The sequence below is a fragment of the Accipiter gentilis genome, chromosome 7 (assembly GCF_929443795.1).
Source record: "Accipiter gentilis chromosome 7, bAccGen1.1, whole genome shotgun sequence".
Lineage (NCBI taxonomy): Eukaryota > Metazoa > Chordata > Aves > Accipitriformes > Accipitridae > Astur > Astur gentilis.
The window spans coordinates 29578187-29594943 of record NC_064886.1 but is presented as its reverse complement, the minus strand read 5'-3'; the positions used below and the strand labels follow the sequence as shown (position 1 = coordinate 29594943).

At 34.5% G+C, this 16757-nt stretch overlaps 1 protein-coding gene across 7 annotated transcripts in view; it reads left to right on the top strand.

The window, feature by feature from the left end:
- PHKB (phosphorylase kinase regulatory subunit beta) overlaps positions 1-16757 on the top strand; it is an 89852-nt gene that overhangs the window by 34002 nt on the left and 39093 nt on the right. For all 7 annotated transcript variants that reach the window (XM_049805244.1, XM_049805245.1, XM_049805242.1 and 4 more), the window contains 6 exons: positions 3013-3108; positions 4797-4994; positions 5752-5809; positions 9452-9529; positions 11441-11599; positions 16266-16360. In XM_049805244.1, coding sequence (XP_049661201.1) covers positions 3013-3108; positions 4797-4994; positions 5752-5809; positions 9452-9529; positions 11441-11599; positions 16266-16360 — 684 coding nt within the window. The remainder of the gene's footprint in view (positions 1-3012; positions 3109-4796; positions 4995-5751; positions 5810-9451; positions 9530-11440; positions 11600-16265; positions 16361-16757) is intronic.

The following is a 16757-nucleotide window of genomic DNA, read 5'->3' as shown; positions in this document are numbered from 1 at the left end:
AATAAATTGCTGAAGCAAAACCAGTTTAAGTGCTTTGAGAGTTTATTTCAAAGATATTTAGCATAAACAGAAACCGTTTTGACCTTCAGTCTGTGGCAGAGTTTGCCTTTGTGCTTAGCTCCAGCTGTGTTCCAATAGCTTTGAGAAATCCTGCTGAGCCTCTCAAGAGAAACTTGTTTGCACCTGCAACTACAGTAGTGCAACCTGCATAAATCATGGCTGGGGACAGCAGACTGCTCAGCCTTTCCATGCAGATTTTTCAACTCACACTGTGAATGCTGGAAGAGACTGAATAAATACAAATACATAGTATTGTGGCTGCTGTCACACATGCATGTGTGTTATGTATCTTTTACTATATCATGATAGGGCAGAATCCTTGTGCATTCATGGATACACCCAGAGAAGACAAAATAAAGGTCACTTACTATTGATATCCACATAAGTGTTCCTTCCCTCCCTCCCTGAATTCTAGAAAACATTAAAAAAGAATATATTTCTGTAAGAAATCATACTACCATTTGCTCTGTAACAAAGCACTACCTAAGTGATGTTTGAATATTTTTAATGTATCCTTTGCTATGCTTTCTAGGTGCCAGATAGAAAAAAGAACAATTATGAATTGAAAACTGATTAGCTTTTTGTTTAATCTGAATTTTACATGCTTTAGTGTAAAAAGGAGTTAATTCATGGTTTTTAAATGCTGTTCTTTTTCATCTCCATCATACCAGAAGTATTTCATAAAAAGTGGGAGTTACAAGCATAAAAATACAGTCAAGCTGTAATCCTAACATTCCCTCAGTGAAAGATTTGTTTTCACATTGAGAAGAGAATTTTTAATATGAAGCTATTTAGATTCTCATTATTTTGCTTTATGACCTATGCTAAATTTCTTGTATTTATTCCCAATGTATTGTATAACTCTGAAACAATAGTTGTAAATCTGTATGAAGTAGTTAATATGTATGACATTGGTATAAGAATTCTGCTATAATCCTTAACTGTGCATTGTTCGTAGCCAGATCCTGAAATCATTGTATCGTCCTAAGTTCTGCTGAAGCTTCTATGGGAGAACTATAAAAGTGGGCCTGATTTTTTTTTTTTTTTTTTTTTTTTCCATTTAAGATGCAGTGTGAACTGTTTGCGTTTCAGTTGTTTTTACTTAATTGTTTTAGAATCATCATTGCTAAAAGTACTGTCACTTATTTTATCTTTTTTGTGGGCTTGACATGGTTAACCCAAACCTCTGGTTTCAGAGTATCGCAGAGTATAAATAGCTTAGCATTTGTATCATTAATGTAAGAATTCCAGTTTAGCTACAATACCTACAAATTTTTTTCTAGAAAAAATTACACATTAGCAAAAATACTACATAAGGAGACGTGTGTTTACTGGCAATGCAAGTTAATGAACTAATGAATTAAGTGCATGGTACATGCATGTATGCACTAAAATGGGACTGCTAGTGATGAACACCATTTCAAGTTTGACCTAGTCATAGTATAATCAATTGTTAGTATATGAGCTACATATCCTGTATTAGTCTGTGAAAAAAATTATATGTGAAAAAAAAATCAAGCCTTTGTAAGGTGTCCTTACTACAGAACTTTAGAATCTTTAGAGAAGTGAGAAATAGTTCATTTGTAAAACAAGATGCTTGGGGTTTTATGAAATGGAAATTAGTCTGATTTGTAATCCCCAAAGAATCCTTTACTGATGCACAGATTTTGAAATTGCATTTTCACACGTGTAGACAGATTGTTCAGAGTTTGTAGATGAATTTAGAGGTTTGTGAATAATCAGAATCGGGATTAAGAAGAAAGTAGAATAACAAATCACCAAAGCAAATGTGATTATTTGTGTACTTTCTTATCTCAGCACTATTCAGTATGTCTTGCTAGAATGATTAAGAGAACAGAGAGATTATTTTTCATGAGGACAGGGGAAAAACATGTTTTGTTTAGCCTAACAAAGCAAAAGCTGAGTATTTGTACGATAGCTATGTATAATTAGAGTGTGGCTAAAGAGTAAGTAAGAAAAAACCTCTGTTGTTTGGAAAGCCAAATGTATGGATGCTAGTACTGGCACAAAAAGAAGGGTTGTTAGCTAGTTATGTAGAAACTTAGCTGGAAATTAAAGTTTTTAATGGAGGATGGGTTCTGGCACAGTGTTCCTAAGGGAATAGTATACCAAAGAAACTAACTGCTTTTTAGGAGAAATTTAGTGAATTTATGAAAATTTATGGCATGGTATTTATGACAGTAACAGAATAAGTTCAGTGTTGAATGTGTCTTCCAATGGGATAGTGATACTGAGATTCATTATCAATTACAACATATGTGAAGTTATCTCTTCATTAACAAACTGCATTGAGTTTCCAAGAAATTGCCTACTGATAATACTTTTAAATGCTGATGATTCTGTTTAAACAGTATTTCAGCTAAGGGAATTTTTCCAAATGTTTCAGAAAGTATCAAAAAGCTGTCAGATATAGTGTAAAATTACAGAATTTTACTAGGAAATGGGTTTTGCTAAGGAATAGATGTTGGTAATGTAGACCTTGAAATAGCTGAAAAGCAGGTCATCTTTATTTGCTATGGAAGTCCTTTTCCAAAGCAGTACCTCAGGTGAATATACAATAATTTGTGTTCTAACAGACTTGTAATGAAATACTCAGCATCGCTATTTGGAACATTTCCTGCAGTCACAGGGAGGGACTACTTTTTTGTTTGTCCTTAATATAGTCATCATTTTTCAATAATTGATGGAAGAGTTCATAGCTTGAATGAATCATGTAATTCATAATCAGTAGTAGATAAAACCATCTATTTTGGGCTATACTAAACATGTTTGAAAATTGTTTTCAACTTGATGTTATGTTCTCTGATTAAAATTACCAGCTTCCAGACTATTACAACATAACCAAAACAAAACAAAGAACCAGTTAGTTTCACCAGCATATGCTAACCTTTCTTCTTTTTCCCTTAAATAAATTTGATGTTCTGTTTACAGGGCTGCTCTTGGTCTGTTATATTTGTGGATTTCGATGCCCATAACCGTAACAGACAGACTCTCTATTCATTGCTACCCCGAGAGTCAAGGTCTCATGTAAGTAATTCAATGAAGTTTACCTCAAGAGACTGTGGAGAAAATAAATGGATGTGAACATAATGGCCATCATAGAACTAAGAATGATGTTCTGCTTAATAAAGATAGGAATTTGCTGGGAATATGTTAAAGTTTTGCTTCTTAAAGCACATCTACACTGTGATGTAGTTCTTTCTCTGAAGTGGAATTATGATGGCATTCTTTATTGTATGAATATTTAGGTTAAAATGGTAGCCTGTTGGTAGCTTTCTAAACAATTTTAAAATGAAATTTAAAAGAATAATGAACTGCAGTAACTTAAGTAGGGTTTGCAGTCTCAGTGATTGTTTTTCTGTTGGCTTAGTTTCCACTATACACTCAGTGCCTGCATTTTTAAAACACTTTATTTTAGCTTTAATTCATTCTTTTGTCTAGAAAAGAAGCCTTTAACGTTGGCTTATCATAAATTGCTGAATATGGAGGATTTCTTGTTATTATAAGCTACTGTTACAAATAAGTATTTCCTCAGTGAGTAAATCTAAGTGACATAAGTATAGATTAATTTTTTTAAAAAAACTATTTCAGTACTAGCATCAAAGGTAAATTTGGGTTTTGAAAATCAGTAATTTAAAATGAGTGTTAATAGGGTTCTACTGCTTTTTTTATTTCATTCTGGGATATAAGAGCATTTTTGTTCCTGAAACAGACTATTAATTTTCAACATTAATAGTTTACTCATTGTGTAGAAGAATTATAGCAGAGTTGTAATACTGGTTAATTAAAATAAAAGGCACTGTCAGCTACTTTTTTATAGTCTAATGGTCTTTTAGAACTCTTTTGCAGTTTGTTATTTCCTGGAGACTTCAAATATTCCAACAGAAGCTGGTTTCTTAAGTTACTTATGCTACAGAAGCAATCTTTGTGTCCTTTTTTTTTAGCTTTTATGGGTTTACATCAATGATATAGGCAAAAAACTGGTATTTTAAATGGTTGAATGTCTTAGATTTGTGAGCAGAACGGAATAACAAAATTGCACGTGACATAAGAATTATAAATTAAAACTATTTTTTTGTGTTTCTGTAAGCTTACCTGTAGTGGTGATGCACTAGTTAGTAATTTTTCTTGTGTTTTTAATTCATCATAGTTGCACATGGTTCTTGAGAAATGCTACTCGTTTTTTCCTGAAATTATTCCCTCATCACCTTAATTGTAAATCAGATAGTCTTGTTTGTTACAGCACCTGAAGAATATTTTTGAAAAAGCTTTTCAAAAATGATGATTTAATCATAGTTATTTCTCAGCATAGCATCTTTGTAAACTGTCTGTGATTCTTTTTGAGCATAGGAAACCCAAATGTTCGTGTTTCCTCCAGGTTATTCCTGGAGGATATTTTTTGTTTCTAAAACCACAAAGTTCTAGAACGTATTCACTTATCCCTGCAGATTATCAACTGCAAAGTAGGTCAGATTCTGAGTCAAATGAGTTCTCTTTTAAATCATATATCTGAATATTGGGTTTGTAGTTCATCCTTACACATCTTTAGAAGCCTTGTTTTGCACACTAATTTATTAGTTGTATGATTTTGATAAAGATAACGTTCCAAATGTATATTTCACTTAGTAAGTTGAACCGTCTTTCTTTGTGCATCAGATAATTGTCAGAGATCTCATTAAATTTGTAATGTGCTGTTTCTCCCTCTCCTTCTACAGAATACTGATGCAGCTCTTTTGCCCTGTCTTAGTTATCCTGCATTTGCTTTGGATGATGAGGTTTTGTTCAGTCAAACACTAGATAAAGTTATAAGAAAATTGAAAGGAAAATATGGGTTTAAAAGATTTCTGAGAGATGGGTACAGAACAGCGCTGGAGGACAAAACACGACGTTATTATAAACCAGCAGAAATTAAGGTAAAGGAATACCTGGCCTATGTAAGGACAGATTTTGGTTTTCTAAGATGTTTAGGCAGTACTTAAACACAAACAAAACCAAAACCCAAACCCCCTGCAAAAACCAACCCACCCCACCCCACCCCCCCCCCCCCCCCCCAAAAAAAAAACCCAAACAAAATCCCACAAAACCAAAAACAGATACCCCGCCAGTATTTGCAATTTGAATTGCACAGTGATTTCAGATTGCTTCGAGTGAAGCAGATGCATTTTGTAATTTGGCATGTGCAGTTTTGAGAGATTGCTAAGTCAGCAAGTTAGTTGTTGATTCGTTTTGTAATGAATGTTCTTCCATTTACATTTAGGGTACAGTTGATTTCACATAGCAAATAAGGAAGTTATTTATCATTTTATTTAATTTCACAGCTGACTACAGTCTGAGTGTATAGAAAACAATTTTGCTTTTGACCACAGTATTTATCAGTAAAGGTCTCTAAATGAAAATTTACTTTTTTTTCCTCCCCAATAGCTTCTCTCTGGAAAATAAAACATCAATTATATAAATATTCTGCTTGAAAATGACCCACAGCATATGTAAAGGCACAGTTAACGTGCCCATAAAATTAAGAAGCTGTAACCCAAACAAAGAGTTGATGTACTAAGATGTTTTTGAATTCATGTTTGGTTTTTGTTGCTTTGAAATTATTCAGTAGGATATTCAAATACCTTTCATTAAACCGAAGTGATGAAACGTGTGATTAATTTTTCTTCCTTTCAGCTTTTTGATGGAATTGAGTGTGAATTTCCTCTGTTTTTTATTTTCATGATAATTGATGGTAAGTACCGCTTTACATTCCTGTTCTTTAAAGGCATTAGAGACATGAGCCCATAGAGGAAAGATAAAAAATGATTTTCCTGTCCTGTCAAAATAAACCATAATGCAGCGACACTAATACCCCATTGAGAGTTCTGCCTCATGGGTTAAAAAACCCCAAGCACCCAACCCCTTATAATTCAGCACTTTTAATGTGAGCTATTGAATCCATGACATTCAGTCCTGCATTGCCTTTTAAGCCCTAAAAACTTTCACAGTGTATCAGAATTTTGCAGCAGCACATGAGAGAAAAGGAAGTAGAAGAGAGAACACATGGACAAACTGAATGTTGCAGCAGGTCTTTTCAAGTTGGATATTCTGTGGTAATTGAAACAGAGTTCAGAAGAGAAGAAAGCAAACCAGAAAAGGTCTGGTTTCTCTTTAAAATGCCTGTGCTTCCTGGCCAGGTTTTTTCATGTAGCCATTTACTCTGATTTAAAAAAATCCTCCCTCCCCCCTCCCACCCCCCCCAAATACCACTACCTAGACCTTGTCTTGAGGATAGGAGACATACCGAAAAAGTTAATGGGATGATTTCAGGATGGAAGCTATAAGTCACATAGAACAAAAGTCTGAATAAGAAAATGAGTAAGTGTTACAGCCATCAAAAAGATTTGTAAATGGATGAAAATCTGGCCATCTGGGTTTTTTCTCTTTAGTGTGTGAAATAGTTTTCAAATAAAGATGGTGAGGGGCATAGAAATCTGCTATCTGCCTAGACTCCTCTGTGGCCACCCACAGATTAAAATATTTTGTTTGAAGATTTAATAAAGTTTCACAATTGATTTTCTTCTGAAGGAATGCTTGACATTTTTCAAAGAGTGATGCCAAAACTGAGGAGAAAGGCACTGACATTTAATGCTGCCCGCTTCCAGTTTCGGGAAGAACAAGAAAGATAATAATTTAACTGAAGTTAGCAGAAGAATAAAGAAAGCATTTTACTCTTCTTGTATTACAAAGAAAAAGTAAAAAAATACATATTTTGCACATACTTTCCTTGTCTTTTTTCCTGTACCACAATTTCATCAAATAGAACAAATCTGTTAGTAGATTTTGGGCACATATCTCCAAATCCACAAGCTTCCTTTATGCAAAATTTGAAGCATATACAGAGCGACTTAAACTGCAAAAAGACAATGAAATAGGAGGAGAAGATTACAGCTGAATGTCTTTACAATGGACACATTGAAAAACCTCAAGCTGCTACATTGTGAATACTGGTTCAGCTGAAAGCCTATTTGCCCATCCAACCCACTTGCAGAGTACAAAGGAAAGCCTTTTCAGCAAAGTGTATTAAGCTACTGAATATCTAGGTAACTCCTGATAGTTGGATTTTGTTACCTGTATAACAGTAGGGCAGTGCTCTATTAAATAGGGAAGGAGAGAGTCCTGTAAATCATAGTCCATAATCCACCAATTTCGTTCACATCAGCAAAATTTCTTTCATAATTTTGTTTTTGAAAGATTAGCAGAACATATTCAAGTAACTATATATTTACTTATATTTTCTTCTAGAAGACAAACTAATTAGCTCATCAAATTTTCTGTTTTGTCAGTGATAGCTTTTTCAGATTTTTAAGGTGTGGAGAGTTAGAACAGTTCTGGCAAGTAGATACTACTGAATTAGTTGTGCGTTTTCTAGTTGTATTAACACTGTTTTATTCCTCTTGGATGATGATCATTATTACCCAACTGTTGCCTTCACTAGATGATTCTTAATACAAAAGCAATTGTATATCACATAAATGCATCCTTTTTTTCCTCTACGGCATCTGCCAATAAGACTAAATTACAAATAGTCAGAAAATCCTATTGCTCCTAGGTTGTGACTGTGCTCAAGTGTTTTGAAATAGTTCAGTGTGTCACTTAAACACACCCTTTTTTGTATGCAAACTTTCATTGCATTTGTTTCTCTTGGCAAGTGATTTCACCTCCTGTATATACTTGGGAATATTTGAAAATGTAATGAACAACACTTGTCAAGCTTTGTTTTTTGCATAGAGCATTCAAGAGCCATGAAAAGAAAGAAATTCCTATACAGTACTCAAACTCCAGCTTTCTACTGCACTCTGGCTTTTCAGCAGAATAATTTGTTGCATATTCTTAAAATAACATAAAAGATAAGATTTTTTACCTATATGTATATTAAAACAAAAAACCATATCTAAACTTAAACATAAAGACCAACGACAAACATATCTAACCATGTCATAAACATAAATACATCTGTACATATATATATAAATAATATCATACGCACATAAACATATCTAACAAAAACCTTATCTAAACTTTTTCTAATAAAGATGTTCTGGTACATTTGTTCTCAGTGGGTGAGTTTGTGGTTTTCTTTTGTCTTATTTTTGCCTTTCAGAATTAACCCTTCTTAAGAATACAAAAACATTGCTTTAGTACTAATTTCCTGTTGGGATTTTCCTCAAAAGGGTATTGTTTAGGACTCTCTGGGTAGTAGATATGTATCTATGGCTGTGGGAAAGGATTGAACTAAATAAATTAATATGGCTATTTTTTGAATAAGACGTATTTGACTAGCATTTTTGAAAGCTTTTTTACTTTTCTGTTTGAATGTGGAGGATTATGGTAATTTTGTAGGATAAGTTAAGGAGGGAAACATTACAGCTATCTTTAAAAATATGGAAGAATAAGGTAACTGAAAAGGAAAACCATGGGAAGAAATGAATGAAGGATGTACAATGAAAAGTTTTCATCTAACTTGTTCCCCTTTAAATGTTAAAAATTGTTCTATTGTAAAATGTCAGTGTGACTTGTCAAGTTCATCCATGTTTTCCTTGATGAACAGAAATGTTTTTGGTATTTTTGATATATCTTTTCATGTAAGAACTTTTGATGAACTGAACACTGGTCATGTTAGTATTCATCAGGTTCATTTCGGGATGACTAAGTTCTGCTAGAAAAACATTTAAGGTACTGTTACTTCCAAACTTACCAATTTCTCCCCAAAAGCAGCATCATAAAGAGTTGATTGTTCTGTTTAATATCTCAAGGTGTGTCAGCAGTTCTAGACCTCTGTAATACGCAGATATCAATACCTATATAAATTACCAACGTAAACGTTCCATCTAATCTTTGGAGAGGAATTTTTTTATTTGCTACTTCAAGTACCCTTTGTATTTATTTATTGGGATTTCTAGGCAACTCACTTCTAAATCAGTTTGCAACTCTGTCCTAAAGATTTAGAACCAGCCTGTTTGTCTCCACACACACAAAAGCTCTGCTTCTTCATTTTGCTATAATTAAGGAAGTTATTTACAGCTAGCTGGGCTCATTGTCTGTGTCCAGTTTTTGAGCCTCTGTAAGTTCACTGCTTTACTATCCTGTGTAACTTGCCATTGATTTCAGTTTAAGCTAATAAGAGAGTGGCTGATTCATGATCCCTGTGAGATTTAGCTGTAGTAGTAAGTGATGATCTACAGTTGAGTCTTTTATTTTTCATGAACTATTTAATGTGTAGGCATTACCCCATTGAAAAGTAAACACTAGATTTTTTTCTTCTTTTATGATCATTAAGCTCACAGAAAAGTTATTTCTTCCATTAAATCAATTATTTTTTGCTTATTTTTAGGAGTTTTTAGAGGAAATCCTGCACAAGTAAAGGAATATCAGGATCTTCTGGATCCTTTGCTTCAGCATACATCTGAAGGTATTATCTGGTAATCATTTTTCTAAAACATTGTAGCTTATTATTAAAACACTGGCGTTCCTATTAATGGATATTGCAGTCAGAACAAAAGAGAAGTAATAATATCACTGGTTCCTGATGGCAAAATACTAATACTAAATAATCTCTTTGATGCAGGTACATTGCATCATAAAGTATGATAATAAAAGTAATGTTGTCTGGAAAAATGCTGCTGATATAAATTTAAGGTTACACTGTACCCAGTCGTTCCTCCCCTCCTTTGCCTACGCTTCATTATTTACAAAGTTCACTTCAGCTTTGCAGGAAAATATTAACTATCAACAGTCATATTGTTTCAGTGTTCCACCTGGATACAGTTGAGAATTACTTGTGTCATTCATTGTCACTTAACTTCAGAAGATTTAAAAAATAATTCAGTATATGAATATGAAATTGTTTCTAGCTTAGAGCAGTGAAAGTGGCAACATGTTAACTTTAATATAAACGTCCTCTTACTTAAATTGTGCACTCCAGAATTTTGGTGGGACTGCAGACAAGGCTATTGATGGCCTACAGGCACATCCATCCAAAATTCAGTTAAAAAAAAAAAAAGAGAGAAAGACCATAAGTTTGAGTGGGAGGAAAAAAAAATGGCCTGAGAACAGAAGCAGCTTCATTATACTGACAATCCAATTTTAAAACTCAGCATCTTCAGTCACCTGTTCTTGACACCTGTGGTACAGTTACACAAGTAGATGCAGAATATTTTAGTCTGACTTGTTCTTTAAACTTAGAATACTTGTTGAAGTGAACTAGTTTCTGCAAGAAATACAAATATTTCCTTACCAAATTTTCTTTACATAGCAAATTTTCTGACCTTGCTGATCATTGCTTTTTCTTATTATTAATGAGTATGTGAAGTTCCGCAGACACTAAATTAATCTTGTGGTTTCTCTCACTGAATGTCATCCTGAGTGTCTCACCTTAAAATTTCTAGGTGTGTTGGTACCTCACTCATTTGAGTAGTCTATCCCTAGTAACTCTCACTTTTCAATTTTTCTCAGCTTCTTGCCAGTAAAACTTTTTTTTGTCTAAGCTAATAGTCAGACACTGCAACTTTATTCTGTTTATTACCTATTCATATCCAATTAAATTCAAAATTAAAACAATATTAAGGTGAAATTTAATTTTGCAGAAAGCATATTAATTTGCTTTTGTATTGCATATAATTAGGTGAATCATTTGTAATTATGTTTCTAAATTCCTGACTCTTGTCTGCTTAAAAACTGTTGAAATAAAGGTTATTAATCTACAATGATCAGTAATACCTGTGGCATAATTCTAGACACAAGTATGCTTGCTATCTTCCAATGAAGAAGTTATGCCATTTTGTTTCATGATGTTTCAAACTTAAAATGCTGGGTTTAACTTGTTTTTTCATACTTGCAAAAAATTAGAATTTTCATTTAATTAAATGATTGACTACTGTTGGCCAAGATTTTAGTTTAAAAATGTTGTCTAATAATGAGCTGGTGTTAAATGTGGGGAGAAAAAAACCCCAAGGGTTTCACTCAATGCAGCTTTCATTTGTTTTCGTTATGGTTTGTTATCTGTACTGCATTTTGGTTGAGGTGAATTTTTAATTTTTTTTTTTTTTTTTTTTTTTGGACAGTAAGGTGCTACACAGACAATGTATGTGTTCTGTGGAAATGTTTGGTGAAGAATAAAGGTAGTTTAATACTGCCCTGCATTTCCTACACCGATTGTGGTTTTGAGAGATAATAATGCATGACAACAGTCTTTCTGTTAAATCATTGCTAGGGTATAATTTTTCCTGTTCTGAATCCACTTTAGCTTTATTAGGGAACTACAAGCAAATTTTAAGGGAAGTGGAATTTATTTACTGACTGTACTTATTTTAAAACTCCGTAGGGTGTCCTGTTGTACCCAAGTATTACTATGTGCCAGCTGATTTTGTTGAACTGGAAAAGAAGAACCCTGGCAGCCAGAAACGGTTTCCCAGTAACAATGGACGTGATGGAAAGTTTTTCTTGTGGGGACAGGCAGTTTACATCATTGCAAAACTCCTGGGTAAGAGGCTGAGGAAATTCTATCAGGTTTTGACTCATCAGAAGTGAAGGATATTTAGCTTGTTAATGTTTTTCTTGAACCTGAACAAACACATTGGCTTGAGTTTTGAATGCACTGTGGGTGGCATGTATGTCCTCGCTTTGGTACATACGTGATAGGCAAGAATTGCTTTTTATTCTTTATGTTAAAATTTTATGCTGCATGCAGCATACTATGAAGCTTACTGGAATATTTTATGGAATACTGAAAATCTTCTAAACATGATAGATTTCTTGTTTGCTGTTCCTTTTCCTGGCTTTTCCTCTTACTCCGTTTTCATCATGACAAAATATATTAACATGACACTTTCTGGATTAACTATGTCAACTGTACCTGTGCAGTGATGTTTCTAAGTGATTCAAATTATTTACTGCTTTAAGCAAGACAAGTTTAAATTTTGAATAGTTGCAGTCTGAGATTAAGTGATTAAGTTAATGTTTTCTTCAATCTGTGTTATTTTTACCCTTGCTTTAAAATAGAAGAGACCAGATGAGCATTTGAAACTGCATTTCAAAGTTTGGCCATTGAAGGGTGTTATGGTGAATTTCAGTCACAAATGAACTCTTCTCACTCGAGATGATTCAAAGGCTAATGTAAAAACAGTCGTTAAGCCAGAAATTCTTCATAGTTAAGGTTATTTTTTTGTTGCTAATATTTCTTCTAGGAGAAAGATTTATTACTTTATTTTAACACACTCAGCATTTACCTGGTAATCAGTAGATTGAGTTCTGAAAACTTTTTTTCTGTGAACACTGTAAAGGGAAACAACAGGTTGTTGGTAGTAAACATGAGAAAGATTGAAGAGGAGTTTAAAAGTTCAGGACTTGGCAAGAACGGTGGCTTTATCTTTAGGTATGGGGGAACAGAGTCTGTTGTCTGGTGCTCCACCTGTTTGGTTTTACTGTATTCCTTGCATAATTCCTTTTTTAGCCAACACTGTAAAGTAAATGCAGGCAATCTCGCCTTTAATGAAAAAAAAAAATTATTTAACCTCTTAGTATTAGCCAAGTAATCCTCAAATGTGTGTGCAGGAATACTGTAATAATTTTGCTACTATTCCTCTTGTATTTTTGCTACTATTCATCTTATATCTTGTAATATTTGCGTATTTCTATACCTGAGGAATGCTGGTTAAATAAATTGTAGTTATTGTTTGCTAAATGCTGTTTGAGTAATGTAACTTCATTTTGCTTTGTTTCAATTGTTTGCTGAACATTCTTACACTTTTTTTAATAATTGTACTAAATCTCTTTTTGAAAAGTTGTCATTAGTAACTGTTTCCTTTATTATTTTAAAGTAAAAATTTTGCTTCACTGTATTCACTATTTTCATTCCTCCCTCCCTTTTTTCAAAATATTATTTTTTTCCTTTTCTCTGACAATCTTTGGAAACAGGGTCTGGGAATTTTATCACAAAGCTAAATCTACTCACCAGTGATTGTTATATCAGGAACTCAATTTATTCATACTAATTTATATTGGTGCATTTAATTTTTCTCCATTCTGGGTGAAAACCTACCTGAATAACAAACTTGTCCTTAGTGAAAGTCTTTGTGTGTGTTACTTCGCTTGTTGGTGGTTGCTATTTAAGTGGAAGCCTGACTCTAAACACTTGATTTCTGGGAAGGTACTGGTTTCCCAATTCATCATCCATTCCAGAAATTGTGTTGCCTCAAGGATAGCAATTAATTTGTGTTTGTTCAGTCTCCTTGCTTCTGTTGTGTAGGCAAGCATACAATATAACTTTTTTTAGATTCTTCTTCTGTCTGTGAGCCAAGTGTCTGCCTGTTGCGGTCCAAATTTTTCTAAATGCGTGTCCTGGTTTCAGCTAGGATAGAGTTAATTGTCTTCCTAGTAGCTGGTTGTAGGGATTGGCGCTCGGAAGATCTCGCGATGTACGGAAAGAGAAGGGTTAAAGGAGGCGGGATGACCGACAGACAGTATATAAGGGCGTGACGCAGTTGAATAAACGCCATTTGCAGCATCCTCATATTGGTGTCAGTGCTCTGTGGCCCAGGGTATGGTGGACCCTGTGCCGAGTCCCACGGGGTGATCAGACGAATGTCTACACTGGTACAGTGCTGTGTTTTGAGTTCAGTATGTGAAGAATGTTGATAACACACACTGATGTTTTCAGTTGTTGCTCAGTAGTGTTTAGACTAAAGTGAAGGATTTTTCAGCCAGCGAGAAAGCTGGAGGGGCACAAGAAGTTGGCACAGGACACAGCCGGGGCACCTGACCCAAACTGGCCAACGGTGTATTCCATACCATGGGACATCCCATGTAGTATAGAAACTGGGAAGTGGGGGCTGGGAATCGCCACTCAGGGACTAACTGGCTGTCAGTTGGTGAGTGGTGAGCAATTGCCCTGCGCAATCATTTGTACATTCTAATCCTTTTATTACTACTGTTGTCATTTTATTAGTGTTATCATTATCATTATTAGTTTCTTCTTTTCTGTTCTATTAAACCATTCTTATCTCAACCCAGGAGTTTTACTTCCCGCCCCCTGCCCCGATTTTCTCCCCCATCCCACTGGGTTTGGGGAGGGAGGGAGGGAGCAGCTGCATGGTGCTTAGTTGCTGGCTGGGGTTAAACCACGACAATGCAGCAACATGAAACTGAGTCAATTCTTATACATCTCAGTGCCTCTTACAGACGGGCAAACAGAAGTAGCGAAGTCAAGATTTTGATCCTGCTTATAAAGCCACTGAAAAACAGAGTGTCGTGGTTTAACCCCAGCCAGCAACTAAGCACCACGCAGCCGCTCGCTCACTCACAGTAGGCAATAAAAGTGTCTGCCTACTGCTGTTGGAGGTCACCACGTGCCTGTGCAACTGAAAAAATTGTTTATGAAGAAAACAAAGCACACATTTCGCAGGTGCTGATGCAGTTTTTCATAGAATTTCTTGCTCTGGTTGAGGAGGTTTGTAAAGCCTTTATGATAGGGTCCCCATTTTAGAGCAAGGGAAAGGAATGCCAGGTATTCAGCTGTTTTATGCAACTGAAAATTCACTCAGTTCAGTTTTTCATTTGGTAGCTCTGTTTTATCTTTCCTGTGCTTTTCCTTATAATTTTTATTTCTTGTTCTGTGGACTCAGTGCTGCCTAGAACGAGGTTAAGAGTTTTTAGCAATATTTTGTAACGTATAGACCAAATGGATTAAACATTGTCAGCCATTGTTGATCTAAACAATGAGCTAACAAAGAAAACTCTGCTTTTGCATTCCGATACACTTGTATTTGTGACTTGTATTTTGGTTTTTGGGGTTTTTATGTTTCGGTTGTTTTTTTTAACGTAACCACCTGTACATAGATTGTGACTCTGCAGTAGTGCAGAGCAGAGGAGCAGGGTCCATTGCTGGCAGGAGTCAAGCTGCACTCTCCCAACAGAAGGCTGAGGACAGGAGATGGTCTCAGTATCTAGTGGCTGACAGTCACTGGCATAGTTCATAGCAGCAGCAGGCTCCTTCATGGCTTACATGGTGAAGTGCCCAGCCAGTGTCCTACATTGTCTGCCCATGCGTTTTCTGTCCACTGCACTGTCTATTCTGCTTTCTGTTCTTTCCTAACACTGTTAAAGCTTGAGCCAGGACATATTTTGAGTTTATAAACTGCTGCCTTAATTTACTACACGGTGTAGAATTCAGAAACGTTTTTATTATCAAGACACTGTTTTTCTGTTGTAGCTGAATTAAACTAATGGAGTCATGAGCTATTTTCTCTTTGAGATTAATAGCTGATTTCCTAGTGTAGAGGTTTTTAAGAATATGTTAAAAATTGTTGACTCGTATGTAGCAGAAATGAAAATGTACTGTTACCTCTTCTGTAGCAGAAATTAAATAAAGATTGGAGAGTTTCATGTCAAAATGAGATTTTGATAGGAGAATGCTTATTTGAAGGGCATAATAGCTCACAGCAGATTGTGAACCTTTATTCAAGGCATTTGTTGAAACTTTTTAATAGTATACTTTTATTGGAGTACTTAATTATTTTTTTTCAGGCGAAGGTTAAAATAATGGAATTTTGGGTTTGCGGGTTTTTTTCCATGTAAAAAACTCCATGTAGAAATTGCTGGGTTTCAAATATATTTAATTGGTTTGGTTTGTTTTGGTTTTTTACAATTTCTATTTGAGATATCATATTGAGAGATACCTTTTGATATATCCCTTGTCCCTTTCAGGATTATAATTGTGTGATTACCTTGAGATAGAGGCTGTTTACTTTTCTTCAAAGCTGATCAGTTTTTGCTGGTAACCATTGAGTTTCTAGTTAAAGCTCTAGAATAGTTCCATGGTTGTGGACTGAGGGCTTTTTATGTGACTTGTGGAATCTGTTGTCTGCATATATTCTTTTAATGCATCTCTGTGAAAAAATAAAGGATTGTTTTTATATACTACAGTATTATAATTAGCTGTAGCAAGACTGATGCTTGAGTCGTTAGTTGTAATACAATTTTGCAGAATGTCTTTTTGATCTGTAAAACACAGATCTAAAGCAAAGATTATAGCAGCAGAACTGCTAATATGTTAATAACTGCTAATACAAAAATATGTTTGCATGCCTCCTTCATAGAAGCTGCAGAAAGTACTCAAGTAATTCTGTATTTTCATTATCGTTTACTTGCAGCTGACAAATTAGTAAGTCCTAAAGATATTGACCCTATCGGACGTTATGTACCTCCACAAGATCAGCGGAATGTTAGCATGAGATTTTCAAATCAGGTAAGCGTATGCTAAGTATTAAAATACTTTTACTGAAAAATTGTCATGTACATGTTATATACAGTCTTCTAATATTACAGTTAAAGTGCTAGGAAAATATTAAATAGATGTACATTTTCTTAGTTGATGGAGGATTGCTTTTAAAAGGAAGATTCTAACATCTGCCTTTTTGGGGAAATGGTGCACATTTGCTTTCAAATGAAGTGGTGTAATCAAAATGATACATAAAATGTAAGTTTAAATAGCTGCTAATAGATAGGTATGTTTCTTTGAGTTATAGATATGTCATGAAGGCAAGAATGAGCCTGCTTTTTTTTTTTTTGTTATTCTTTCAAATTAATTACCACTTCAATGTATTAATTTATTTTGTATTTAGAGCTCCTAAGAGCTAGAAGGA